This window comes from Musca domestica, unplaced genomic scaffold, assembly GCF_030504385.1.
Source record: "Musca domestica strain aabys unplaced genomic scaffold, Musca_domestica.polishedcontigs.V.1.1 50, whole genome shotgun sequence".
NCBI classification, from domain to species: domain Eukaryota; kingdom Metazoa; phylum Arthropoda; class Insecta; order Diptera; family Muscidae; genus Musca; species Musca domestica.
Genome location: NW_026712347.1, coordinates 2,258,938 through 2,283,911, shown reverse-complemented (window position 1 = coordinate 2,283,911; position 24,974 = coordinate 2,258,938). Strand labels below are relative to the sequence as shown.

The 24,974-nt window shown below is 35.5% G+C and overlaps 4 protein-coding genes across 7 annotated transcripts in view; 1 reads left to right on the top strand and 3 right to left on the bottom strand.

Annotated features, from left to right (window-relative positions):
• The first annotated feature begins 997 nt into the window (after positions 1–997).
• LOC101898544 (uncharacterized) overlaps positions 998–24,974 on the top strand; it is an 85,898-nt gene continuing 61,921 nt past the window's right edge. For 2 of the 4 annotated variants that reach the window (XM_059128412.1, XM_059128411.1), the window contains exons 1-2: positions 998–1,141; positions 1,217–1,244. The gene's annotated coding sequence lies outside the window, so the exon portion shown is untranslated. The remainder of the gene's footprint in view (positions 1,142–1,216; positions 1,245–24,974) is intronic. The other 2 variants (XM_059128414.1, XM_059128413.1) reach the window with 1 other exon arrangement.
• Positions 2,288–5,578, bottom strand: LOC101891847 (odorant receptor 45a-like). Its single transcript, XM_005191542.2, has 4 exons — positions 5,410–5,578; positions 5,156–5,342; positions 2,538–3,015; positions 2,288–2,475 (listed from the first exon to the last, which is right to left on the bottom strand). Exons 1-4 carry the CDS (start codon positions 5,576–5,578, stop codon positions 2,290–2,292), a joined length of 1,020 nt encoding a protein of 339 aa, XP_005191599.2. The 3' UTR covers positions 2,288–2,289.
• Positions 8,317–9,893, bottom strand: LOC101888798 (odorant receptor 45a-like). The gene is made up of 5 exons (XM_005191828.2): positions 9,501–9,893; positions 9,257–9,443; positions 8,713–9,190; positions 8,497–8,652; positions 8,317–8,427 (listed from the first exon to the last, which is right to left on the bottom strand). Exons 1-5 carry the CDS (start codon positions 9,850–9,852, stop codon positions 8,371–8,373), a joined length of 1,230 nt encoding a protein of 409 aa, XP_005191885.2. The 5' UTR covers positions 9,853–9,893; the 3' UTR covers positions 8,317–8,370.
• Positions 15,455–20,311, bottom strand: LOC101898717 (odorant receptor 45a-like). Its single transcript, XM_005184386.3, has 5 exons — positions 19,897–20,311; positions 19,646–19,832; positions 15,910–16,387; positions 15,698–15,853; positions 15,455–15,629 (listed from the first exon to the last, which is right to left on the bottom strand). The coding sequence occupies exons 1-5, from the start codon at positions 20,246–20,248 to the stop codon at positions 15,573–15,575; spliced, it is 1,230 nt and encodes a 409-aa protein (XP_005184443.1). The 5' UTR covers positions 20,249–20,311; the 3' UTR covers positions 15,455–15,572.

Here is a 24,974-nt window from a genome sequence, read left to right as displayed (position 1 = left end):
TTAGAATTTTATGCTGATTATGAATATATATATTTTATGGTGTCAACGGCGAATATTTAGGGATGTTACAAACGGAATGATAAAGTTAATATACCCTCCTTTCCAAGGTGGAGGGTATAAAAATTAATTAAACTGAAAAAGTTCTGCATTGAGTACTTAAAGGTTCTAACACGAACTGTTGGAACGAATCTACAATTTAAATGTGGACTATTCGCTGACGAATCATTGGACAATGGAAATGGAGTATATAGGTCCATTCTTTATGGTACATCAACATCAAAAATCATTCATATATCTCTTATAAAACGAATCATGTACCCGATAAATATTGACTTGATCGGTGGAAATATTTATAATAAACTTAGGCCAGTAAGTTGCTTAAAATTACTTCTCAAGGGCTATTTGACATTGTAACACAAAGCAATATAAATCCATTTTGCAAACAGATAATCGAAACTTTCGGGGGATTCAAAAGCATTTTTTAGTCATATTGGCATCTATAATTGTAAAAATCTAAAAATTGGAGACAGCATTCGAACATAGATTCTACATTTTTTTTTTTCATTTCCTCATGGTAGAGGATAACAAACTTTCGACTCGGCCGAGTTTAACTTCCATTCAATTACATAGTTGTAGTTGTTGATGTCATAACAATCTATATCCAGGCCAGTGATTAAATACATATACATATTTAAACATATTTAAATGTTATATAATATCTAAATTATTGGTTAAGGCTACGTAAATGCCAACTCAACTCAAGGCCAAAGTAAATGCCAACTCATTTCCCTATCATCACTTTTAGTGCATTTCGAATAAGTTAAGTTATAACTGCTGTGCTATTCTATACAGCATTGCCAAAAAATGCTCGATAACTTTTAAAATTTTATTGGCATAAAATTGAATGAAGGAATTATTCGAAACCAAGCAATCGTTGCTTTACATATTGTTGAAAAATCAAAAAAAAAAAAAAAAAAAAAAAAAACAATTCCGTAAAATAATTTTTAACATATTCAAAAAAAAATTTCGAGCACAGAATTGAGTCTGACAAATTACATTTAAACATCTAAAATTATCTGAATTAACCAAATTTGCCCCGAAGCATTCTCCATGGATTGTAGAAATTTTTAATCTTAATTTGGTGAGAGATCTTCGTCCTTGTTATTATTTTGGTTTTGCTTTTGAAAATGTATTTTAATTGGCAGAATTTTTTTAGAACCGATGAATGTCCTATATTGCGCTGAGTGAGTATGTACTCGAATATTTAAGATGAATCTATGCAGATTTAGAGAATTGTGATAGAAAAATACACGCATTTATGTGTATTTTAAGCACATTCCCCTGTGGGTTCCTTTCCATTTGACGATTATTTGACGATCTAAGTCGACTTAGCGATGTCCGTCTGTCTGTTGTAATCACGGTATCTGGACCATGTAGGTCCACATTTTCATATAGCCCCCATATAACGGTACCTCCCGATATTCGGTATTTTGATGATTTTAGATTATTCACCGGAATTGTTTCAACTTTGGTATTTGAAGTTCGAAATGGATACTACAGCCTATGACAGAAAATTATCTGGGCAGGTCCACGTCTTCGTATAACCCCCATATAACGGTACCTCCCTATATTCGGTATTTTGATGATATTAGCGACATTATACACCGAAATTGTTTCAAATTTGGTATTTGAGATTCGTAATGGATGCTACAGCCTATGACAGAAAATTGTCTGTGCAGGTTTACGTCTTCGTATAGCCCCCATACAAAGGTACCTCCCAACATTCGGTATTTTGACGAGTTTATGTACAATACCCACCGAAATTGTTTGAGATATCGTATTTGACGTTAGGAATGGATGCTATAGCCTGTGACAGAAAATTGTCTATGCTGGTCCAGGTCTTCGCACAGCTCCGATGTAATGGTACCTCCCTATATACGATATTTTGATGATTTTAGCTACATTATTTACCGTTTATTTCAAGTTTCGAATTTGAATATGGTAATGTCTTATGGCAAACAATGCCTATGTATATGTCCACGTCGTATAGACCCCAATATAACGGCAATATTCTGTATTTTTAAAATTTAACAGAATTTTTTAAGGATTTTATTTTTTCGATCTTCGATAACTTTTTCTCGAAAGTAAGGAATTGCGGAATAAGAAAAAAACATATTTTGATGTAAGAAAAAATTATTATATTTTATTTTGCAGTGACATCAACATTGCTACAAATGAAGCGGCGGTTCTATACACCTACAAATATTCAATACACAAAAATAAGAAATACTACTCTTTACCATACTTTTCCATACTCACCCATACAAACAAATTTAAGTTGGCTCTAAAAAATATGCAATTTATTTCACAAGGTTTACGAGTTCTCATCATGACAAATAGTAACAACTTTTGGGACTTTACGCTCAAGTTGTGCCAATGGAACGATTCATAGATGGTCCAATTTACGGAAGTGCTCTGAAAACAAGTGAATTCTATTATTAAAATATATGTATATTATTTAGATCCTTCAACCTTACCATATCTTTGATTTTCTGTCCACCATGACAGTACAATATCAGCTGCGTGGTTGCCGCCACCAAAAAGGATAGATTAAATAATTGATCGGCCATTTCTCCGCCCAGGGGAATTATAAATGAAAGACACGCCAGTTGTAGGCAACTTATCAAAAATTTGATGAGCACTAGGTGCTGATAGGCTTCACTAAAGCGTTTCGAAATTTCCAAAATTCGCAGATGATATTGAATGCATTCGACAATGGATTTCATAAAAATCTCATCGTTTTGAATTTCTGAAGATTTGTGAGTGACCATCATTAGAGATAGCTTGCGATAACGTAGACTTAAGATGCGAAATTGGGCCGAAATGTTGTGCACCAACCAGGAATAGAGGGTATCAATGAACAATGAACCGTAGATAATGAAATAGATGCTAATAACGTTCCACAGATAGCAAACGATGTAGGTTATATATGATTGTCGAATATTAAAGAAATATCTGAAGAAAATCATATAGAACATTTCTTTTGTTAAAATGCAGTTCAGAAAATGTATATACTTTCCCAACCCAGAATGGGAATTACGAAATAGTGTGTTTCCTAACAAAAACTAATAAAATGTACGAAGCAAAATAACTTGCTTTACTCACTTACCAAGTAAGGAGCAACGGCGACAGACCTTTTGGAAATTCGTACTAAAAGTTACAAAAAAAACTAAAATGTGCTAAATTGGAATACGTTGTATTGGACAAACGGAATGAGCTGGAAATTTGAAATAAGATTCACTGATAGAGTGCTGAATAGGGTTTATTTGGTATTATGTGAACTGATATAAAAACTTGAACTTTTGGTATGAGATTCAAGGTTGGATATTAAGTTTGATGTACAGGGTGAGATAAAAAGCCTACAACAAAGTTAAAAGCCATAGTTTTTACATTTTTTTTTAAATTTTATTAAATGAAAGCAAAAATGTTGGAAATATCACAAAAATTGTTGAATAGGTTTAGATTTGTTCCAATGGTCACCTTTGGCACGAATTGTGGCCTTCAAACGGCCAACGAAACCGTCACTAGGTATTTTGGCCCATTCCTTGCTTGAGGTGATCGACACTTTGGTATTTTTTAGTGCCAACCTTGCTTTTCTTGTGGAGAGCGACCATCGGCTGTTATGGCGCCCACACCATCACCATGGCCGGCGCTTCAGTTCTGATGGCCATCCGAAGGTGCACATTTTCAGCTGACCTCTTTGGCAAGTAAACACTATCATGTTGTTTGTTTACGAACTGCTGGACAACGAATGTTTTCTCATCGGAGAAAACCAAATTCGGCAGTTCACCACTTTCGGCCAAGCGAAGCAACTTTAGCTCTTTTGAGTCTATTTTCTTTCTGTTGTGGTGTAAGTTCTTGCACATTTTGGAATTACAATGGCTTTACCCCGAGCTCATTTTTCAATATTTGCCGAATGGAATATTGCGATATGTTCAGCTCACGAGCCATTTTTCGGCAACTGCGACGCGTGTCACTTCTCTACTTTTCGAACCACTTCTATACTTTTCGAACCATTCCTAATGACGTTGCTGTTTTTTTTTTGTCCACTTCCTTGACGTCGGGATATGCTACCAGTATCACAGTAACGAGCGATGGTACGAGACACAAAAGATTTATTCACATTTACGTGCTGGAGTGGCTTAGAAATGACAGCAGTCTAAGTTGGTTGCAGTTTTTTCGTCCCACCCTGTATGTAGAAAATTCTTTTTTGGGGGGTAAAGTACACAGAAAGAAATCATTTTGTGGGTTTTCAGACAATTTCATTAAAAATTTGTCTACAATCATCAAAATGCCGAATATAGGGGGCTATACGATATCGTGAAACGATATAGCCCATTTTCGAACTTGACCTGCCTGCAGACAAAAGACTGATCTGTACAAAATTTATCTTCTAATCTTTATTCGTTTTAACTCTAGAGTGATTACAACAGATGGACGGACGGATAAATCGTCTTAGAATTTTATGCCGATCAAGAATATATATACTTTGTTATATCTAAATTTATTATTTCAATGAGTTACGAACGGAATGACGAACTTAATATACCCTCCATATTTGTATGGTGGAGGGTATAAAAATTAAACTGAACAAATGGTGGATTTTGAGCACTAAAAAGGTATAACATGATCTGTTGGAACTAATCTAAACTTTTAAGGTGGACTTTTCGTGGTTGGTTATTATTGGCAGCTTGGCAAGTACTTACTTCTTATGACATGCTCGTATTGAATAAAGTTAGCATGATGTTTGGAAAGTAGTTACTGCTTCCAAAATAAACATAATATACCCATTATTTGGTAATGAGTTTTTTTAGACTCGCAACTTTTGGGATTTTCGTACACTCTGTACCATCGTTTCTCTCTCTCTCTCTCTCTCTCTCTCTCTCTCTCTCTCTCTCTGGTAATGAGGAGTATAAGTTCTTTTCTTTGCCATATTTTACGCTATGACCAATTGTATTCAACCTACTGGTAATACAAAAGGTAGGATGTACATAAATAATAGCTTATTTGGCTTACATGTGGAGCCCAAACTTTTGCTGAGATTTAAAATTTAAACTGGATTTTTTTGAAAGATAAAACTTATAAAATTACTCACTCAGCCTTTAAGGGAGCATCCAATGAGTTCAAAAAACCATTTCCTTGCCAAGCATAAACAGATGCAACTGCCAAAGGGGCCAGATGTGCCAAGACACCAGATATATTGACCATAGAGAAATAAAATCCACATATCTTTGCATCGTTTTTATTTTCTTCGGCAATAATTTCAAGCTCTTCTGCGGTGGCTGTTTTTTAAAATAGATTTCCCAAAATTAAATTTTTATTTATTTTTTTTTTTTTCAATCTTCCTACCTTCCAATGTCCACAACCAAACATCACGCAACAATTGCAAAATTTTCTTTCTATTAACTATGAAGAAGAAAAATTTCACTATCGATAATATGGCCTGCCAAAACGGAGATAGCGCCGATATGGCTTTGCCCAAATCCATTTTCAAATTATTAAAAGCATATGCGGTCATTGGTCCTAACAGACCAATCATTGCAAGCAAGGGTATAACGGTTAACCATGGCCTATAGATTGTCCGCTTTATCGATGTTGGATCCAAACCAATAGCCCAAAAACAGATTCTTTGAATGAAAACAAAATTCTTTATTGATGTTTGGGACGGGAGTGAATCCGGTGCAATGGGCGGTTTGAGCATTTTCTTGTTATAGTTTTCTCAGGATTTGTTAGCTGAGAATATTACTCTTAGTAATTTAAATTTTTATGTGTATTTCTGTTGACTTGCGGTATAAAATTATATCAACTTATTATTATTTTTTTAATTAACAGAATATACCCTCCGTATACTTTCTATTATCTTTTATTTTTCCATAAAACTTGGTCCCGATTTAACTAAATTTCGTTTATACTAGTAACGCACGTCTGCCGTTTCATTGATGTGTCACCTCTAATTTATTGCTTTGCACTACAAACTAACTGCGAACACTAACAATTTGAATCAATTTAAAAACAAAATAAGCCAACTAAAATTTAAAAAATTTAGTCTAGCGCCATTTAAAATTTAACAAAAATATTTAAGTTTAAAAATAGTTTAGTTTACAAAAATTAGAAATAGTTTTTTCCGCGTCAGGGTGAACTTTCGGCTGTAAACTTTTGATATTTGAAACAGACATTTCCCATTCTCTGCAATGCCATAATACTAACTGACAACAAAAAAACTGAAAACTATCAAACGGTGAGCAGATATACAGGGTGAGATGAAGAAACTGCAACCAATTTAGACAACTGTCATTTCAAAGCCACTCGTCCGACAACTGTTAAAATTATTCCAGTGACAGCCCATTATATTGTTTACAAGCGTACAAAAGCATTTTGGTGAGCATTTTTCAGAAAAAAGTTATTCTCTTTATATTTGGCTGGAAAACCACAAATGGCTATGGTTAGAGCACTCCAGCATTTAAATGTGAATAAATCTTTTGTGTCTCGTACGATCACTCGTTACCGTGATACTGGTAGCGTAGCCCGACGTCAAGGAAGTGGACGGAAGAAAACAGCTACATCAGCAGAAATGATTCGAAAAGTAAAAAAGCGCCTTGATCGAAACCCGCTTAGCAGTGGCCGAAAAATGGCTCGTGAGCTGGACATATCATAATATTCCATTCGGCAAATATTTAAAAATTAACTCGGGGTAAAGCCATTGAAATTCAAAAAAGTGCAAGAACCTACACCGCAACTGAAAGAAAATAGACTCAAAAGAGCTAAAGAGTTGCTTCGCTTGACCGAAAGTGGTTAACTGGATAATTTGGTTTTCTCCGATGAAAACATTCGTTGTCCAGCTTGTCCAGTTTGTAAACAAACAAAATGATCGTGTTTACTTGGCAAAGAGGTCAGCTGAAAATGTGCACCTTCGGTTGGCCACCAGAACACAAGCGCCGGCCTTGGTAATGGTGAGGGCCGCCATAACAGCCAATGGTCGCTCTCCACTCGTATTAATCGACCTTGGCATCAGAATAAATGCCGAATATTATCGCGAAAATATTCTGGAGGTTGTATTAAAGCCTTGGGCACGCAAACATTTTGGCCACAGACCTTGGACATTCCAAAAGGACTCAGCACCATCGCCCTCACCACGCGCCACCCAAGAATGGTTACAAAACGAGGTTCCTCGCTTCAGTTTCAGCGCACAATGGCCCCCAAATTCTCCGCATACCAATCTGTTGGACTATTGCGTCTGGGGTATTTTGCAAAGCAAGGTTGGTACTAAACAATACCGAAGTGTCGATCACCTCAAGCATGCGCTTCGCCAGGTATGGGCCAAAATACCGCAGATCAACATTCGGGCAGCGTGTGACAGTTTCATTGCCATTTAATGGCCATAATTCGTGCCAAAGGTGACCAATTCGAACAAATCTAAACTTATTCTAAAATTTGATGCTATTTCCGACATTTTTTGCTTTAATTCAATAAAAATAAAAAAAAAAGAAAGTAAAAATTATGGCGTTTGTTTTTGTTGCAGATTTTTTACCTCCCGATGTTCGGTATTTTGATGATTTTAGCGACGTTATTCACAGGAATTATTTCAACTTTCGTATTTGAAGTTCGCAATGGATAATTCAAAAATGACAGAAAATTTTTTATGCAGGTCCGCGCCTTCGTATGCTCCACTTATAACGGTACCTCCACTTTGCGGTATATTAATTCGAAATAGCGATATTATTCAAAGGAATTATTTTAAATCTCATATTTGAAGGTCCCAATGGGTACTACAGCCTATGACAGAAAATTGTCTGTGTAGGTCAACATCTTCGTATAGCCCCCATATAACGGTACCTCCCGATATTCGGTATTTTGAGGATTTTTACAACATTATTCACCGGAATTGTTTCAAATTTGGTATTTGAAGTTTGTAATGGATACTTCAGCCTATGACAGAAAATTGTATGTGCAGGTCCACGTTTTGGTATAGCCCCCATATAACGGAATTTTTTTTCAAGTTTCGCATTTGAATATTGTAATGGCTTATGACAAATTTTCAATTCTTCACGAAAGTAAATTTCCTATTTGTCCTAAAAGGCGACTAGACTTATTTGCCTGTATTGAATGGATCTAGTAAATTGGGTTGTACTGGTATTAGGGAGTAACATTAGTATTTAATTAAAAGATACAACAATTTTAGCTTGTCTTCTAAAACACTGCTATATTTCCAATCCAAAAAGTTTTTAAATAAAACCTATTTTTGGGTCCATCAAAATGTCTAATTTGCTAATAAGTGTGAGATAATAATTTCAACTGCTTGTAAAATCAGGATTATTTATCCTCCATTGACATCAGCATGGTCATAAAGGAGCCAGCGGTTCTGTAAACCTAGAGGGAAACAATAAAATATGGAATTAATTAGTTACAGTCTTCCCAAAATGATAGCCCCATACGAACCCATACAAACAAACTTAGATCAGTTTTAAAGAATATACCCCTTATTTCACAAGGTTTCTGGGCCCGGATCATGGTTAACAAAAGTAATTTTTGGGATTTAATACTCAAATCATGCCAATGGAAACTTTCGTAGATGGCCCAGTTAACAGAAATGGTCTGCAACGATAAATCAATTATTGAAATTAATTTTAAATTCAAAATCTAACTCCCGCTCACCATATCCTGAATTTTCTGCCCTCCATGACAATACAGCATCAATTGAGTGGTAACAGCCATCAAAAACGACAGATTAAACAATTGATCGGCAATCTCTCCACCCAGCGGGATGATGAATGACAGGCATGCCAACTGCAGACAGCTAACCAAAAATTTGAAGAAAACCAAAACTTTGTAGACTTCACTGAAACGTTCCGACATTTGAATGATGCGACGATGATATTTTACACAATCGATGATCGATTTTAGGAACTTCTCTTCGTTGTGATTGCCCATGGCCTTGTGGGCAATAATGTTCTGCGACAATTGGTGATAATGTAAATTCAAGATACGAAACTGGGCCGAAATATTCGAGACAATCCAGGAATAAAGGGTGTCAATGGACAGCGAACCATTGACAATGTAATAGATACCGATGAAATTCCATGTGAAGCAAGCGGCATATATCACAATTGATGCTTTTATATCGATGAAGTATCTACAGAATTATAAAAATATTGGAAGGGCTCTTGAATTTTATTATTTTTTTCCAATATCTACTCACTCCGCCTTGAAAGGGGCATCCAGTGATTCCCAAAAATCATGACCCTGCCAGGCATAAATTGCAGCCACAGCCACTGGCGCCAGTGTGGCCAGGACCCCAGTGATATTTACCATTGAATAATAAAATGTACACACCTTTGCATCGCCTCTATTTTCCTCAGCAATAATTTTCAGTTCCTCTTCATTGGCTTCATTCAAAAAATATCAAATTCAAATAAAAAAGTACCCTCAAATATCTTCCCTACCTTCCAATGTCCACAGCCAAACCTTGCGCACCAAGCCCACAATTTTCTTGCGATTCAACATGAAGACGAAAAATTTCACAATCGACAGGAGGGCTTGCCAAAATGGCGAAAGAGCCGAAACCGCCTTACCCAAATCGATTTTCAAATAATTAAAGGCATAAATGCCCATGGGTCCCAGTACCGCAATAATGCTCACCAAAGGTATGAACGTTAGCCATGGTCGGAAAATTGTTCTCCTTATCGAAGTGGGATCCAGACCAACGGCTGCAAAGCTAATTTTTTGTATTAGAAAAAATTTCTTTATCGACGTTTGCGGCTGCAGGGCATCCGGTGCCTTCGGAACGTTAAACATTTTTGAAATAACTTCCTTGATATCCTGTTAAATCCTGTTCCTCCAAGATAGTGTTTTGCGTTTATATAACTTATTTCCTCTTATTTGCCTCAACGTCGCTAATTGGAAATTAAAGGGTACGTTTGGACACTTGATAAAATTGCAGGTTTGCATTTTGATTGATTTATGACGACTTCCGGCATTCAGTGACACTGTCATTAAATTTCTGAACTGTTTCTTTTTTTTAAATTTTGAATAATGCACTCTTTTCACAACATGTCAGGAACAATAATTGTATTGAAATAGAAGAAATATTGATTTCTTTGAAATTTTAAATTCTTTTGGAATTAAGGAAATAACCATTTTAAATAGCATCAAGGGCTGTTCCAAATATTACATACTTACCATATTACCAAGCAAAGAATATTAGCCAACACAACATTTTCACTATCTAAAAAAATGCAATTTTCTTCAAATTTTTGCACACCCAAATATTTTTTTCTATGTTAGAGTAAATGTGAAAATGACGATAATGGACAATATTTGCTTCTGGTACCTTCCCCAAATGTTAAAAAAATGAATTGAAGAAAGTTGAACATTAGAACTTTCTTTTATTAGATCTAGTGGAAAGTTGGGATATACGTGTGCAGGTAGGTACACATATATAATTGACTTGCTGAACCCTGTGTGTCTGTGGAAACGGAAATCTTTAGAAGTTGAGTCGCATTTTTCTAGCAATCAGAGAATTCGAGGTAGCAACATATTTCCCCGTAATAATCGTATCCCCAATTAATTTGTTTTGTATTTTTTTTACTGTTAGCCTTAATAAAATCATAACCCAATCTGAACCGATTTCAATATAATTTGACAAAAAATTATTTTTACACCAAATTCCGTCACACCTTCCATATTTCATTGAATTTGGTGCATCAAATGTGTGAAATCGGCCGAGAAAATATATATGGGAGCTATATCCAAATCTGAACCGATTTCAATATAATTTGAAAAAATTTATTTTCTGATCAAAATCCCGTCACATATTGCAAATTTCATTAGAGTCGAACATACATATCGTGTTAGGGTCATCAATAAACGAAATCTGGGGAAAATATATTATGGCTATATTCAAATCTGTACCGATTTCAATATAATTGATTTTAATTTTCCTAAACAGATTTGTTTTTGAAATATACTACAACATTGTCTGAAAGTAAAAAAGCCCATATACATTTTTATACCCTACATAGTATGGAGGGTCAATTAAATTCGTCCTTCTGTTTGTAACTCGTCGAAATAATAATTTTAGACCCAACAAAGTATACATATTTCTGATCAGCGTAAGACCTAATTAAAATAGGAAGCTAAACCTTTTTTCAGATCAGTCTTTTGTCTGCAGGCAGGTCAAATTCGGAGATAGGCTATATGGGTCTACGATATCGTATAGCCACCATATAACGGTACCCGCGATATTATTTTGATGATTATAGCCAAATTTTTTAATGGGAATCCACACAGGGAGTTCCTTTTGGGTACTTTACCCCCTGTAAGAGTATTCTCTATATGGGTCCACGATATCGTATAGCCTCCATATAACGGTACCTCCCTAAATTCAGTATTTTGATGATTTAAGCGACATTATACACCGGAATTGTTTCAAATTTCGCATTTGGAGTTCCAAATGGGTACTAAAGCCTGTTACAAAAAATTGTCTGTGCAGGTACAGTACCCATATGATAGTATCTCCCGATATTCGATATTTTAATGATTTTAGCTACAGTAATCACCGGATTTTCTTTAAGTTTCATGTTTGAATATTGTTGACCAGGTCTTCGTATAGAACCCAATATAATGGCGACTTTTTATATTCGGTATTTTTATAGCCTCCACCTTGGAGAGGAGGGTATATTAACTTTGTCATTCCGTTTGTAACATCCTTAAATATTCGTCGTAGACTCCATAAAGCATATATATTCATAATTAGCATAAAATTCTAAGTCGATTTAACGATATCCGTCTGTCTGTTGAAATCACGATACAGCCCACAAAATTTAGCAGAGCAATTTGTATTGTGTCTAGGATGGTTGGTATTGAAAATGAGATATATCGGTCCACGTAACGGTACCTCCCGATATTCGGTATTTTGATGATTTATGCCACAATTTTTCTCGAATTTGTCTAAAAATTGGCATTTGTTGGTCTTAATGGGTTCCAGCTCCGGTGGCGAAACAAAGCATGTATGGGTCCAGGATTGGGTATAGCCCCCATATAACGGCACCTCCCGATATTCGGTATTGGGTTATTGCCACATTTTTCACGGATTTCTCTGAAAATTGGTATTTGTAAATCATAATGGGTCCTAGTTCGTGTGGCGAAACATTGTATGTATAGGTCCACGTTTTGGTATAGTCCCCATATAACGGTACCTCCCCATATTCGGTATTTTGATGATTTATGCCACAATTTTTACGGATTTGTCTGAAAATTTTTATTTGTAGGTCATAACGGGTCCTAGTTCGTGTGGCGAGACATTGCATGTATAGGTCCACGCTTTGGTATAGCCCCCATATAAAGGTACCTCCCGATATTCGGTATTTTGATTATTTTGCAACATTTTTTCACAGATTTGTCTGAAAATTGGTATTTATAGGTCATAATGGGTTCTAGCTCCTTTGACGAAACATTGCATTTATAGGTCTCCGATTTGGTATAGCCCCCATATAACGGTACCTCCCGATATTCGGTATTTTAATGGTTTTTGCCACATTTCTTCGCGGATTTGTCTAGAAATTGGTATTTGTTGGTCTTAATGGGATCTAGCTCTTTTGGCGAAACACTGTATGTATAGGTCCACGTTTTTGTATAGCCCCATATAGCCGAATTTCCCGATATTCGGTATTTTGATGACTTTTGGCACATTTTTCCATGAATACGTCTAAAAATTGGTATATAGGCTCTAATGTTTCCTTTACCCTAAAGTGGAGGGTATTAAAAGTTTGGCATGGACGAACTTAATTTTCTTTTACTTGTTAAAATTTTAAAAGAATTTTTAATGAAATTTATTTTTACCCTACACCACATAGTGGTAAGGGTATTATGTCTTTGTGTATTCGTTTGTAACATGGAGAAGGATGCGAGATAGACCCATAGTTACTTTTGAGGATCTTCATAGAATCACTTTATGAGTCGACTTATGTATGTCAGTCTGTCTGTCCGTCCGTCAGTCGAGGTCGCATTTATTATCCGATTGAAATTGGTTAGAATCAGTTCAACTTTAGATATAGCTCCATATATATCTTCAACCGATTTCGGCCAATATCACGAAATTACCAATATCAGTCCAAATGACCGAAGCAAGTAGCAAGTACATAAAATTTGATGAAAGTCAATTAAAATATAGCTATAGATCCCATATACATGTTTTATATTCGACAACAATGATATTTGGAACCAGATATCAGATGCAGCCCAGAAATACCTCTGCAAATTTGATCAAGATCGGTTTAGATTTGGATATAACTCCCATATATATCATTAACCGATTTCGGGTTAATTGTGCACCAAATAGACAATATCAGTCCAAAAATTCTGAATTTTGGTTCATCTAACCGAATTCAGTCTAGAAGCACCGATTTGGTGTTTAAGTCCCACATATTCGTAATAAGCACCCCACCAGAATGATGTTTGGTATCAGATATGAAATACAGCCCAGAAATACCTCCGCCAAATTCTATTAAGATCGGTCCAGATTAGGATATAGGTTCCATATATATCTTCAACTGATTTCGGGTTAATTGTGCACCAAATGACCAATATCAGGTCAAATGACCAGAATATTGCACATCCGCCCGAATTCTAGTCTAGAAGCTAGTACATCAAATTTGGTAAAAATCAGTTCAGATATAGCTATAGCTCCCATATATTTGTTTCAGTTCCTCACATTCGTAATATGCATTCGACAAAAATGATATTTGGTACAAGAAATCTTATGGAGCTTAAAATGACCTTTACCAAATTCTATCGAGTTCGGCTAAGGTTTGGATATAGCTCCCATATATATATATATATATATGATCCGATTTCAGGTTTATTGTGCAAATAATAGCTAATATGAGCCCAAACGGAGTGAATTTCGGGACGCACGTTTCCGATATATTTTTATATCCTCCACCATAATATGGAGGTTATATTAAGTTTGTCATTCCGTTTGTAACACCTCGAAATATACATTTTAGACCCCACAAAGTATATATATTCTTGATCAGCATGAAATTCTATGTCGATTTATCAATGTCCGTCCGTCTGTCCGTCTATTAGTCTGTCCGTCTATCCGTCTGTCCGTCTGTGGAAATCACTCTAGCATCCGAACGAAATAAAGTAGGTTGATAAAATTTTACTCAAATGTGTATTATGTCTACAGGACTTTTGGTATTGAAAATAGGCCATGTAGGTCCACGTCTTCGTATAGCCCCCATATAACGGTACCTCCGGAATTGTTTCAAATTTGGTATTTGAAGTGTGTAATAGATACTACAGCCTATGACAGAAAATTGTATCGTATAGCCCCCATATAAGTGTACCCACCGATATTCGGTATTTTGATGATTTTAGCGACATTATTTACGGAACTTTTTTCAAATTTGGTATTTGAATTTCATAATGAATACTACAGCCTATGACAGAAAATTGTCTGTGCAGGTCTACGTCTTCGTATAGCCCCCATATAACGGAACCCCGATATTCGGTATTTTGATGATTTTAGCGACAGTATCTACCAGAATTATTTCGAATTTTGTATTTGAAGTTCGTAATGGACGCTACAGCCTATGACAGAAAACTGTCTGTGCAGGTCCACGTTTTATAACCACCATGGTACCTCCCAATATTCGGTATTTTGATGATTTTAGCTACATTATAAACATATTTTTTTCAAGTTTCGCATTTGAATATTGTAATAGCTTGTAACAAAAGTTGCCTATGCAGGTCCACGTCGTCGTATAGACCCTAAAATACGTCTACATTCGGTATTTTTAAGATTTTAACAGAATTTTAACGGATTTTATTTATTTTTTTTTTTTTTTTGAAAATTGTTAAATTTGTACCAATTGGTGGAGGGTATTCAAAGTTCGGCCCGGCCGAACTTACAGCCTTTCTACTTGTTTTAATATAATCCTTCTTGAAGTGATATTAAGCACTCTATAGCAATGTTATTTGATATAAAAGATTAAAATGACTCCATTAAATTTAGTGAAAATCGATTCAGAATTGAATATGCCTGCCACATATTAGTTCCCTCTGAAGCCAAACTATAACTGCTCTAAAGCTAAAGGTTGATAGGTGATGTGTTCTACTTCAAATAAATTCATTTGTTACGGGTGCTCTACTAAATATGCATAGTGGTGTAGGATATCATATAGTCGGCCCGGCTCGACTTTTGACATTTCCTTACTGGTTTTAATTTCGTAAGGCCAAAAGATGTCCATGACTGGATCTAAAACTTGTAGTATTTGGGTCAAACCTAGGTAAATGTATGATCACTTTTTCTGGTAAGAATTATAAATTTTACATAAATTGAATTAGTTAAGCCAGACCTAAGCAATCAATTCAATAAAAAGTTTTCAAAATCTGAAATTTCAAAAGTTTGATGACTTATTAGCCCAGAATGTCTATCGTGTTTATTCGAGATTTTTTAAACAGTTGTTAGAAATTGAATAAAAGGGTGCATGTGGTGCGCAGTTCTGTATTTATTTATCCTGCATTGACATCAACATGGTCATAAATGAAGCAGCAGTTCTATAGACCTACAAACGTTAAATAAAGTTAATTAATTATTATCGTTTAATCATCTATCCTTAGCTCTTATACGAACCCAAACGAACAGACTTAGATCTGCTGTGAAAAATATGCCTCTTATATCGCAGGGTTTCTGGGCCCTGATCATCGTTATCATGAGCAGCTTTTGGGATTTAATGCTCAAGTCGTGCCAATGGAAATACTCGTAGATGGCCAGATTGACCGAGGTGCTCTGAAATAGACATTAATTTTTATTAATTTAAAAATAAGATAAGAATTGCAACTCACCATATCCTGAATTTTCTGCCCACCATGACAGTACAACATCAGCTGCGTGGTGACGGCAATCAAAAACGACAGATTAAACGACTGATCGGCAAACTCCCCACCCAAGGGGATTATAAACGACAAACATGCCAATTGCATGCAGCTAACCAGAAATTTGATGAAAACCAAACCCTGATACACCTCACTGAAACGTTCCGACATTTGAATGATGCGTCGATGATAGTTGACACATTCCACAACAGATTTAAGAAATTCCTTTTCATTGTGGTTTCCCGCCGCCTGGTGGGCAATAATTTTCTCCGACAACTGGCGATAGCGTAAATTTAAAATCCGAAATTGTGCTGCAATATTGTGTACAATCCAGGAGTAGAGGGTGTCAATGGATAGGGCGCCATTGAGAATGTAATGGATGCCCAAAACATTCCAGGTATAGCAAAGAATATATCCCATATATGAAGCTCGTATATCGTAGAAGTATCTGAAAGAAAAAATGGGTATGAATAAAATCTTTAGAACTTGAAATGACTTCAGATTTTTATTTGAAGATTTCAGTTATTAAGGTTCCCGTCCAAAACATAAAAGGTCAGACAGAGAATCACTAATTTTGGAGGGGTTCTAGTTATGTATGTGTGTGTGTGTGGAGCAGGGATTTAAAATTCAATACAATGCTCAAGCAGAGCACAGTTCTGCTCATTTTTACTCAGGAGCAAAACTTACTCGCGAGCAGAACTGCTTGAAGAGTGGTAGTTTTTTTACGGAGTGCGCTCTCTACTCTTTTGTTTCGTGTGGGAGAACTCCCAAATCACTCAGGTTTGAAAAATTAGAGTGAGGACAGAATCGCTCGAAGTAGAGCAATAGTTTAATCTAAGAGCGTAAATGGAAGAAGGGGTGATATTCTACAAAGAAAATACACATACATAGAAATACAACAACGGTATGTCAAAAACCAAACGAGTGCTTGGCAAGAGTAAAATCGGCTCGATTTTAAACGAACTGTGCTTCCACTCAAAAACAAGGAAAATAGGCTCAATCCTGTGAAAAATTAAGTTTGCTCGATTTTTGTCTGCTCCCACTAGAATCTGAGTGAGTTTCAATTTCTGTACAAATTCGAACGAGTTTTGCGGAGATCTGATTTTAAGTACTTTTTCATTCAAAAAGTACAAAAGTGGCCCCAGAAGCAATTAAGCTTCGTTTTTCTTGCGATTTTAATAATTTTAGATACAAATATTCCGAGGTTGGGGAATCCTTTCTCAGGACTTCTGTAGGCGCAATACCTTCTGGAGGTCTCATAGATACTAATCTTTCAAAGGTGCAATGAAAGGATAGTAATTTTTTGGAGTAAAATACCTAGAAGTATCCCAGAGGCATAAGACCTTCCAAAGAACTTCTTCAATTAAAAGATAATTCAAAGTCCAGAGATGATCTCTATAAGTCCTTCTAAAGCTGTTCTATAGATGGAAACACTTCCTTTACAGGTGAGGATCTTTCCAGATAGACAGACAGATTTTCTATGGATGGTCAATGACAAATCTTTTTCATATAGAAGACCCAAAGAAGGATTCCTGTATATAGAAGCGCTTCCTGATGTATTTTATTGATAGAGAAGAAACAAGTAAAAAAGTTGTTTGAATACCCTCCACCATTTGGAACGAAAGTGGCATTTTTCAAAAAATTAAATCCGTTAAAAATTCAGTTAAAATCTTAAAAATACCGAATGTAACCGTTAAATTAGGGTCTATACGACGACGTGGGCCTATTTTTGTTATAAGCCAATACAATATTAAAATGCGGAACTTGAAAAAAAAAGGTGAATAATGTAGCTAAAATCATCGAATATAGGGAGGTACCGTTATATGGGGGTTATACGAAGACGTGGACTTGCACGGACAATTTTCAGTTATAAGCTGTAGTACCCATTGCGAACTATTATTACGAAATTTGAATCAATTCCGGTAAACAATGTCGCTAAAATTATCAAAATACCAAATATCGGGAGGTACCGTGATATGAGGGCTATACGAAGACGTGGACCTAAAGAAACAATTTTCTGTCATAGCCTGTAGTATCTGTTACGAACTTCAAATACCAAATTTGAAACATTTCCGGTGAATAATGTCGCTAAAATCATTAAAATACCGAATATCGGGAGATACCGTTTTATGGGGGCTATACGAAGACGTGAACCTGCATAGCCAACTTTCAATAACAAAAGTCCTGCATACGAAACACATATTTGAGTAAAATTTTATCAACCTACTTCAATTCGTTCGGAAGCTAGAGTGATTTACACAGACGGGCAGACAGACGGTCGGTCCTCGTTAAATCGTATTTTAATGCATATTTCGAGGTCCATACTACCCTCCATATTATGGTGGAGGGTATAAAAAGTATCACTAAAACCCAAAAATTAATTTTTATAGTTTTCCATTCCTGATGGAGAAGCCTAGTTCCCTGAGAGCACTTATGAGGACATCTGTTCGAAGTTATTATACCTCCAACCATATGGCTACAGAGGGTATATATCATTTGATACGGTCAAAACGTGCCTCATCGAAATAAAGGTTTTAGACCCTAGGTCTCTTTGAGTCGATCTAGCGATATCCGTCCGTCCGTCTGTCTGTCTAGATGGTGCGCACGATAACTCTCGAAGGACGTTTCCAAATAGGTCCTAACTTGGTACATCGTAATATTATTATCAAACTTAGATCGAGTTCGGAGATGGGAATTAACGGTTCTCTTCTTCTGCTACCTTTCTACAAGAGATCGAAATTTTCAAACAACAAATATTTTACTGCACAGAAAGAAAAAGGATATTCCGATTTTACTTGAACATGTCGAATCGTGTGCTAGGTCTGGTACGAAAACGGATAAAAGCGGTCCACTCCTTCCGGTATCTTCCCCACAAAGGTTCAAAAGAATTTTGGATAATTACAATTACTCTTATAAAATCCTGTATAAGAGTCCGATTGTCTTCATATTTCACACATCCCATTAATTCTACCAACACAAGATCTGCTGTGAAGATGGAAAATATCGGTCTTCTCCTTCTGGTACCTCTCCCACAAAAGGTCAAAAATGTAAATATCCACGAAGTTCATAAAACACGAAATTAATATTCGATTCCATTCAAACTTGTTACATCTCAATATTTCCATCTACACAAGATCTGTTGTAAATATGGTATAGATCAGAACATTTCTTCTGGTACCTCCCCCACATAGGTTTTAAGATTTTGAAAAAATACGCGAAAAAAGCGAAGTTAGCATGCAACTCTCTTCTCCTCTACCATTTAATGGAGGGAATATTAACTTTGTCATTCCGTTTGCATGCAGGTCCACGTCTTCGTATAGCTCCCATCTGACGGTACCTGCTAATATCGGTATTTTTATGTTTGTGCGACATCATTCCCCGGAATTGTAACAAATTGTATTGTACTACAGCCTATGACAAAAAAAATTGTATGTAGGTTCACGTTTTCGTATATCCCCCATATAACTGTACATCGTGATATTCAATATTTTGATGATTTTAGCGACCTTATTCAGCGGAATTGTTTCAAATTTGGTCTTCGTATAGTTTCCATATAACAGTTTTCACTTAAGTGGTAGTTTCCGGAAGTTTTTTTTTTAAATTTTCAAGCTCCTTCCAAATGATGCAGAGTATATAAAGTTCCTCCGCCGAACTTAGCTGATTTTTTACTTGTTAAATGATTAAATACTATCTTAAAAACACTTACTCCGCCTTAAATGGGGCATCCAATGTCTCCATAAAACCACGACCATGAAAAGTGTAAATTGCCGATATGGCCAATGGAGCCAGGGCTGCCAGGACTCCGGTGATATTTACCATTGAATAATAAAACAAGGATATCCTGGCATCGCCTTTGATTTCTTCATCAATAATTTTGAGCTCCTCTTCGGTGGCTATAAGAAACAAATTTAAAAAAATCTCAACTTCCTCCCGCTTCCCCTCTGTGTCATACATTACCTTCCAATGTCCATGACCACACCTTACGCACCAATCCCACAATTTTCTTTCGATTCAACATAAAGACAAAAAACTTAATCGTCGACAACATGGACTGCCAAAAGGGCGAGAGAGCCGTTATAGCCTTACCCAAATCAATTTTCAAATAATTAAAGGCATACACGCCCATGGGTCCCAATAGGCCCATAAGACTCAGCAGCGGTATAAAGGTTAGCCACGGTCGATACATAGTACGCTTCAACGATGTTGGATCCAAACCAATGACCGAAAAACAAATTCTCTGAATGAGAAAGAAATTCTTGAGAGAATTTTGCGGCGGCAAAGCATCCGGTGGGTTAGGAACGCTGAACATTTTCGTTGTAACTTCTTTGAAAATTGGTGCAAACGTTTTGTAGCACCGGTCAGGCTGTTTGTATTTATATACACATTAGTAGATTATTTTTATTAAAAGCTTGGGAAATGGCAGTGGTAGACATTTAGTTAAATTGCAGGTTTGTCCAGACAGTGATAGTAATAGTAATTTTCAATTACAATTACAAATCGATATTTTTTTTCAAATTATACATATGTCATCTGTAAACAAATACATATGTTGTCCTTGTTTGTACCTATGACAAATACATATACAAATTAGCAATAGACATTGCCGATCATATGACCATAAAAGTCTGGCTTTATCAATCAATCAATAATAATTTTAATTTAATTTTTTTTTTTTTTTTTTTTTTTTTTTTGCAACCATTGTTATATTTCTATATGTGTATTTTTTCTGTACAAGATCATACCTCCTCTCTTGCTCTATTTTGAGCGATTCTGCTCCCACTCAATTTTTTCAAACAGGAGTGACATGGGAGTGCTCCTACACAGAACAAAAGAGTGAAGAATAGACTCCGTAAAGAACTCCACCTGACGAAAATGTCTATAACCATAATGGAAAAATACAACACCAAGGTTTGGAAATTTATACTTTGAAGGTACAAAAACCAGTTAGAAAGTTATCAGTGACAATTTTTGGTTTCCCCTTGGATGCACCAGACCCTACATATATCAAATTAGAATGTGCAAAGTTTAAAAAAAAAAACAAGTAAAATAGTATCAGTCGGTTTTTGCTGACAGATGTATACCCCCAGCCTTGTTATGATTATTCAAACTGTTGACCCTTTATGGAGGAGGTTCCCAAGCAGTTGGCCAATATTGACCAATTCCTATCTGACCTTAGTCTGATGTAAATATTATAATATGCCATATTTCGACTATATCGACTACTTCCTATATTTTATATCAGGTATGTGCACATTTTTGGTAAATGTGGAGATATGCGTGAGGTAACAAATATAACCGACCGAAGTATTCCATTTTCGTACTTCATCTAATAGAGATAAAAATCTTGGCATGGGCAATAAGCAAAAATATTAGAATGTGTGAAATCTGAAGGGAGTGGGATTTTTATTTAACTTCTTTGATCGCCTTGTTTTTAAAAATTGTGAACCCTTTGTGAGGGAGGTACCAGAAGAAATGGTCTGATCTCTGAAGTGGATTGATATATCTCATCTTTTCACCAGACCTTGGGTTAAAAAATATATTGTGATGTGTGTCAATTGAAGATTGAATCGGATACTGAAAATGTGGTGTCATAAAAGTTATAATTGTAACCTCAGCCATATGGCTATATATCATTTGATACGGCCAAAACGTGCCTAGTCGAAATAACGGTTTTAGACCCTAGGTTTCTTTGGACCAAATCCGTTTCAGAACACTTGGAGTCGATTTAGGGTTGTCCGTCCGACCTGTCTGTCTGGCTGACTGGTGCGCACGATTACTCTCGAAGAGAGTATCCGATTTGGTCCAAACTGGGTACATCGTAATATTCTTTATCGAACTTAGATCGAGTTCGGAGATGGACAATATCCGTCCACTCCTTCTGGTACCTCCCCCACAAAAGGTCGAAATTTTCAAAAATTATATTTGAAATATATATTATATATTTATATATACTATATATGCAGAGAAAGAGAAAGGATAATACGATTTTGCTCAAACTTTGTTAATCCTAATATTTGCGACAGTGCTAGGAAATATCGGTCCACTTCCTCAAGTACCTCCCCCAAAAAGGGTCAAAATTTTGAATAATTATAAGTCTTATAAAATGTGATGTAAGAATCCGATTGTCTTATAATTTATGGTAAAGTATGGTGTGTGTAATACCTATATTTTCATAAACCCAAGATCTGCTACCTCCCCCACAAAAGGTCGAATTTTTGAATATCCATTAGCTCATAAAACGCGAAATTAATATCAGATTCCATTTAGATTTGGCACATCTGAATATTTCTATAAACACAGGATCTGTTAAAAAAAAACGGTACAGATCGGACCATACCTTTTGGTACCTCCCACACAAAGGGTCAAAGTTTTAAATAACCAAAAAATAAGCATCAAGTTCTCTTTATATTTCACACATCCCATTATTTTCACTAACAAAAGATTCATAGTGAAGATGGGATATATCGGTCCACTCCTTTTGCTACCTCTCCCACAAAGGCTCATAATTTTGCATATCCATGAAGCTCATAAAAAGCGAAATTGACATCCGATTCCATTCAAGACATCTCAATATTTCCGTTAACACAACACAGCCCAAACCTAGGGCATCGCAATATTTATATCATATTTATTTAGGTCCAATACGAAATGGCCAATATTGGCCCATATCTTCGGAACCTACTGCATAAGGGTTTAAACATTTTAATAATCATAACAGAAGTCAAAATATTTTTAAATAATCGAAAATTGGCTGAGAGTATACATCTGTCGGCAAAATCGACCGATACTTTTTTACTTGTTATTTAAAATGTTGACCTTTGTGGGGAAGGTACTTGGTGAAGTGGACCGATATTGCCCATGTGTCGCACCTGACCTAGCACTGATTTTAGGATTTGCAAAGTTGGAGCAAAATCGGATTATAAAAAGATTGGTTGAATTTTTGACAAAAATAATTTACGTGTTATTGTCAGTAATATTGCCAACGACATTATATTCCTAAAATGAAATAGACTCCAAGGAATCTCAATTTAAAAATACCAAAAAATTTAAAAATCGAAACTCTGATATATGTTGCCACTTTTTATAACCTCCACCATACTATGGAGGGAATATTAGCATGGCCATTCCGTTTGAATCTCCACGAAATAAGCAATTTATACCCAACTAGGTACTATTTACTGTCCGTGTTTCTGTGGAAATCATTTTAGCTTCCGAAAGTAGTGACTTTTACTCAGATGTATATTAGGTACGTAGAATGATTTTAAATGGGACATTTAGGCCCACAATGATTTTAGCCAATATAATTATATGAAAGTTAAAGTTCATAGTGGATACTATCTCCTCCCAATGTTTGGTATTTCGATGATTTTAGTAAAATTTTCATACAATTTTCTTTTTTTGAAATTTTATATCGCATTTTTCAAATAACATATGCAACTCAAATACTAGTCACTTATAAATATATTTTAACTTGGTGTGAGTTTGGTTGAAACATAACGATGTATCCAATATAGACCTAATCGCATACTCTCTTCGAGGGTTATCGGGCGGAAGGATAGACGAACATAACAAACTCGAATCCGAATATCCTGGAATGGATGTCTTCCAATGAGACACGATTTCTAAAACCGTTAATTCGATACCACATTTTTGTCGTATTTTGCATTTTGTAGTCTACCTTATTAATTTTACACATTGTGTGATATTAAATTTTAATTTTTTCTCAACTTCAATAAATGACGAATGCAATACTTAAGCAGTGACATATGCCACATATCAGTTCGGTTGTATTCAATGCACTGACTACTGGAAAATGGTTATTTAGTATTTTTTTAAACCTAACAACTCCTTTAATCATTTCCGTCATAAAAAATTCAGGAATGCTTTGACCCTCTTCAAAACGCTTATAATCCACATTTATAGGCATCATATTTCGACCATAAAATTTTTATATTTCTATCCGTTCATTTCTCACTAAAATTCGTTGTTGAAAAATGTAAATAAATGGAAAACAGGGTAGGCTTTTTTGTTTGAGATACCGTATGTATTTTCTTGTTGGAAAATTGTAAGGCGAAACTCAGAAAATATCCTACTAGACCCTCATTACCGTGAACCCACCTGTATTCCCTAACTGGTAATTCGAAAATCAATCATCTACCATGGAAGTGGATATACACATGTAAAATATATGTTTGTCTCTTCCACTTCAATAAAATATTTATTTTCTGATTATTTCCACACATTGTTCTGCAATGACCAATGAACTCTCAATCAGTTATTGCTCCACTGAAGGCTATGTCAATAAAGTATCATTAAGGATAGGAAGACGACGATAGCGAACATGTGTATTTTAAAACATCCATTTTAATAACTATAATGAACTTATTGTCTTTTTTGTTGTTGTTGTTATTGTGACAATACATTGTTAAGCCATTTTACAAGAAAACCGTTTCAGTTGCTTTTATATGTGAATATGAAAATTAAACAGCTGTTGAAATCTTTAATTAAATTTCTAGGATATATTTTTCTGTAAGTTCCATTCTGTTTTGATGGAACTTGAAAAATTTCAAAAAAAAATCCCCTTGAAAAAAACGCTCAAAGGAAAACCGTTATATGAGGCCTATAGGAAGACGTGGTTTGTCATAGGCTGTAGTACCCATTAAGAACCTAAAATCCGAAATTTGAAAAAAAAATGCAGGTAAAAAATGTCACTTATATCATCAAACTGGAAACAATTCCGGTGTATAATGCCGCTAATATCATCAAAATACCAAATAAAGGAAGGTGAAGTTATGTGTGGGCTATATGAAGACATGGACCTACATAGACAATTTTCTGTCATATGTTATAGTGCGTATTATGGGTTTTAAATACGAAATTTTAAATAATTCCGGTGAATAATGTCTTAAAATCATTAAAATGCCGAATATATGGAGGTATCGTAATATGGGGGCTTTACGAAGACCATGACCTGCAAAGTCAATTTTTTGTCTTCGGCTGTAGTATCCATTACGAATTTTATATAAAAAATTTGA

Bases quoted from the DNA above. Each gene is read 5' to 3' on its own strand.
- LOC101898717 (XM_005184386.3), bottom strand. From the start codon at position 20,248: ATGTTCAGCGTTCCTAACCCACCGGATGCTTTGCCGCCGCAAAATTCT. The intron at 15,854-15,909 runs GTGAGTTGCAAT...TGTCTATTTCAG, and splicing joins GGCAGAAAATTCAGGATATG to AGCACCTCGGTCAATCTGGC. The intron at 15,630-15,697 runs GTTCGTATAAGA...TAACGTTTGTAG, and splicing joins ATCTAAGTCTGTTCGTTTGG to GTCTATAGAACTGCTGCTTC.
- LOC101888798 (XM_005191828.2), bottom strand. From the start codon at position 9,852: ATGTTTAACGTTCCGAAGGCACCGGATGCCCTGCAGCCGCAAACGTCG. The intron at 9,444-9,500 runs GTAGGGAAGATA...TTTTGAATGAAG, and splicing joins TTGGCTGTGGACATTGGAAG to CCAATGAAGAGGAACTGAAA. The intron at 9,191-9,256 runs GTGAGTAGATAT...ATAATTCTGTAG, and splicing joins GATGCCCCTTTCAAGGCGGA to ATACTTCATCGATATAAAAG.
- LOC101891847 (XM_005191542.2), bottom strand. From the start codon at position 5,578: ATGACCGCATATGCTTTTAATAATTTGAAAATGGATTTGGGCAAAGCC. The intron at 5,343-5,409 runs GTAGGAAGATTG...TTTAAAAAACAG, and splicing joins TTGGTTGTGGACATTGGAAG to CCACCGCAGAAGAGCTTGAA. The intron at 3,016-5,155 runs GTGAGTAATTTT...GATTTTCTTCAG, and splicing joins GATGCTCCCTTAAAGGCTGA to ATATTTCTTTAATATTCGAC.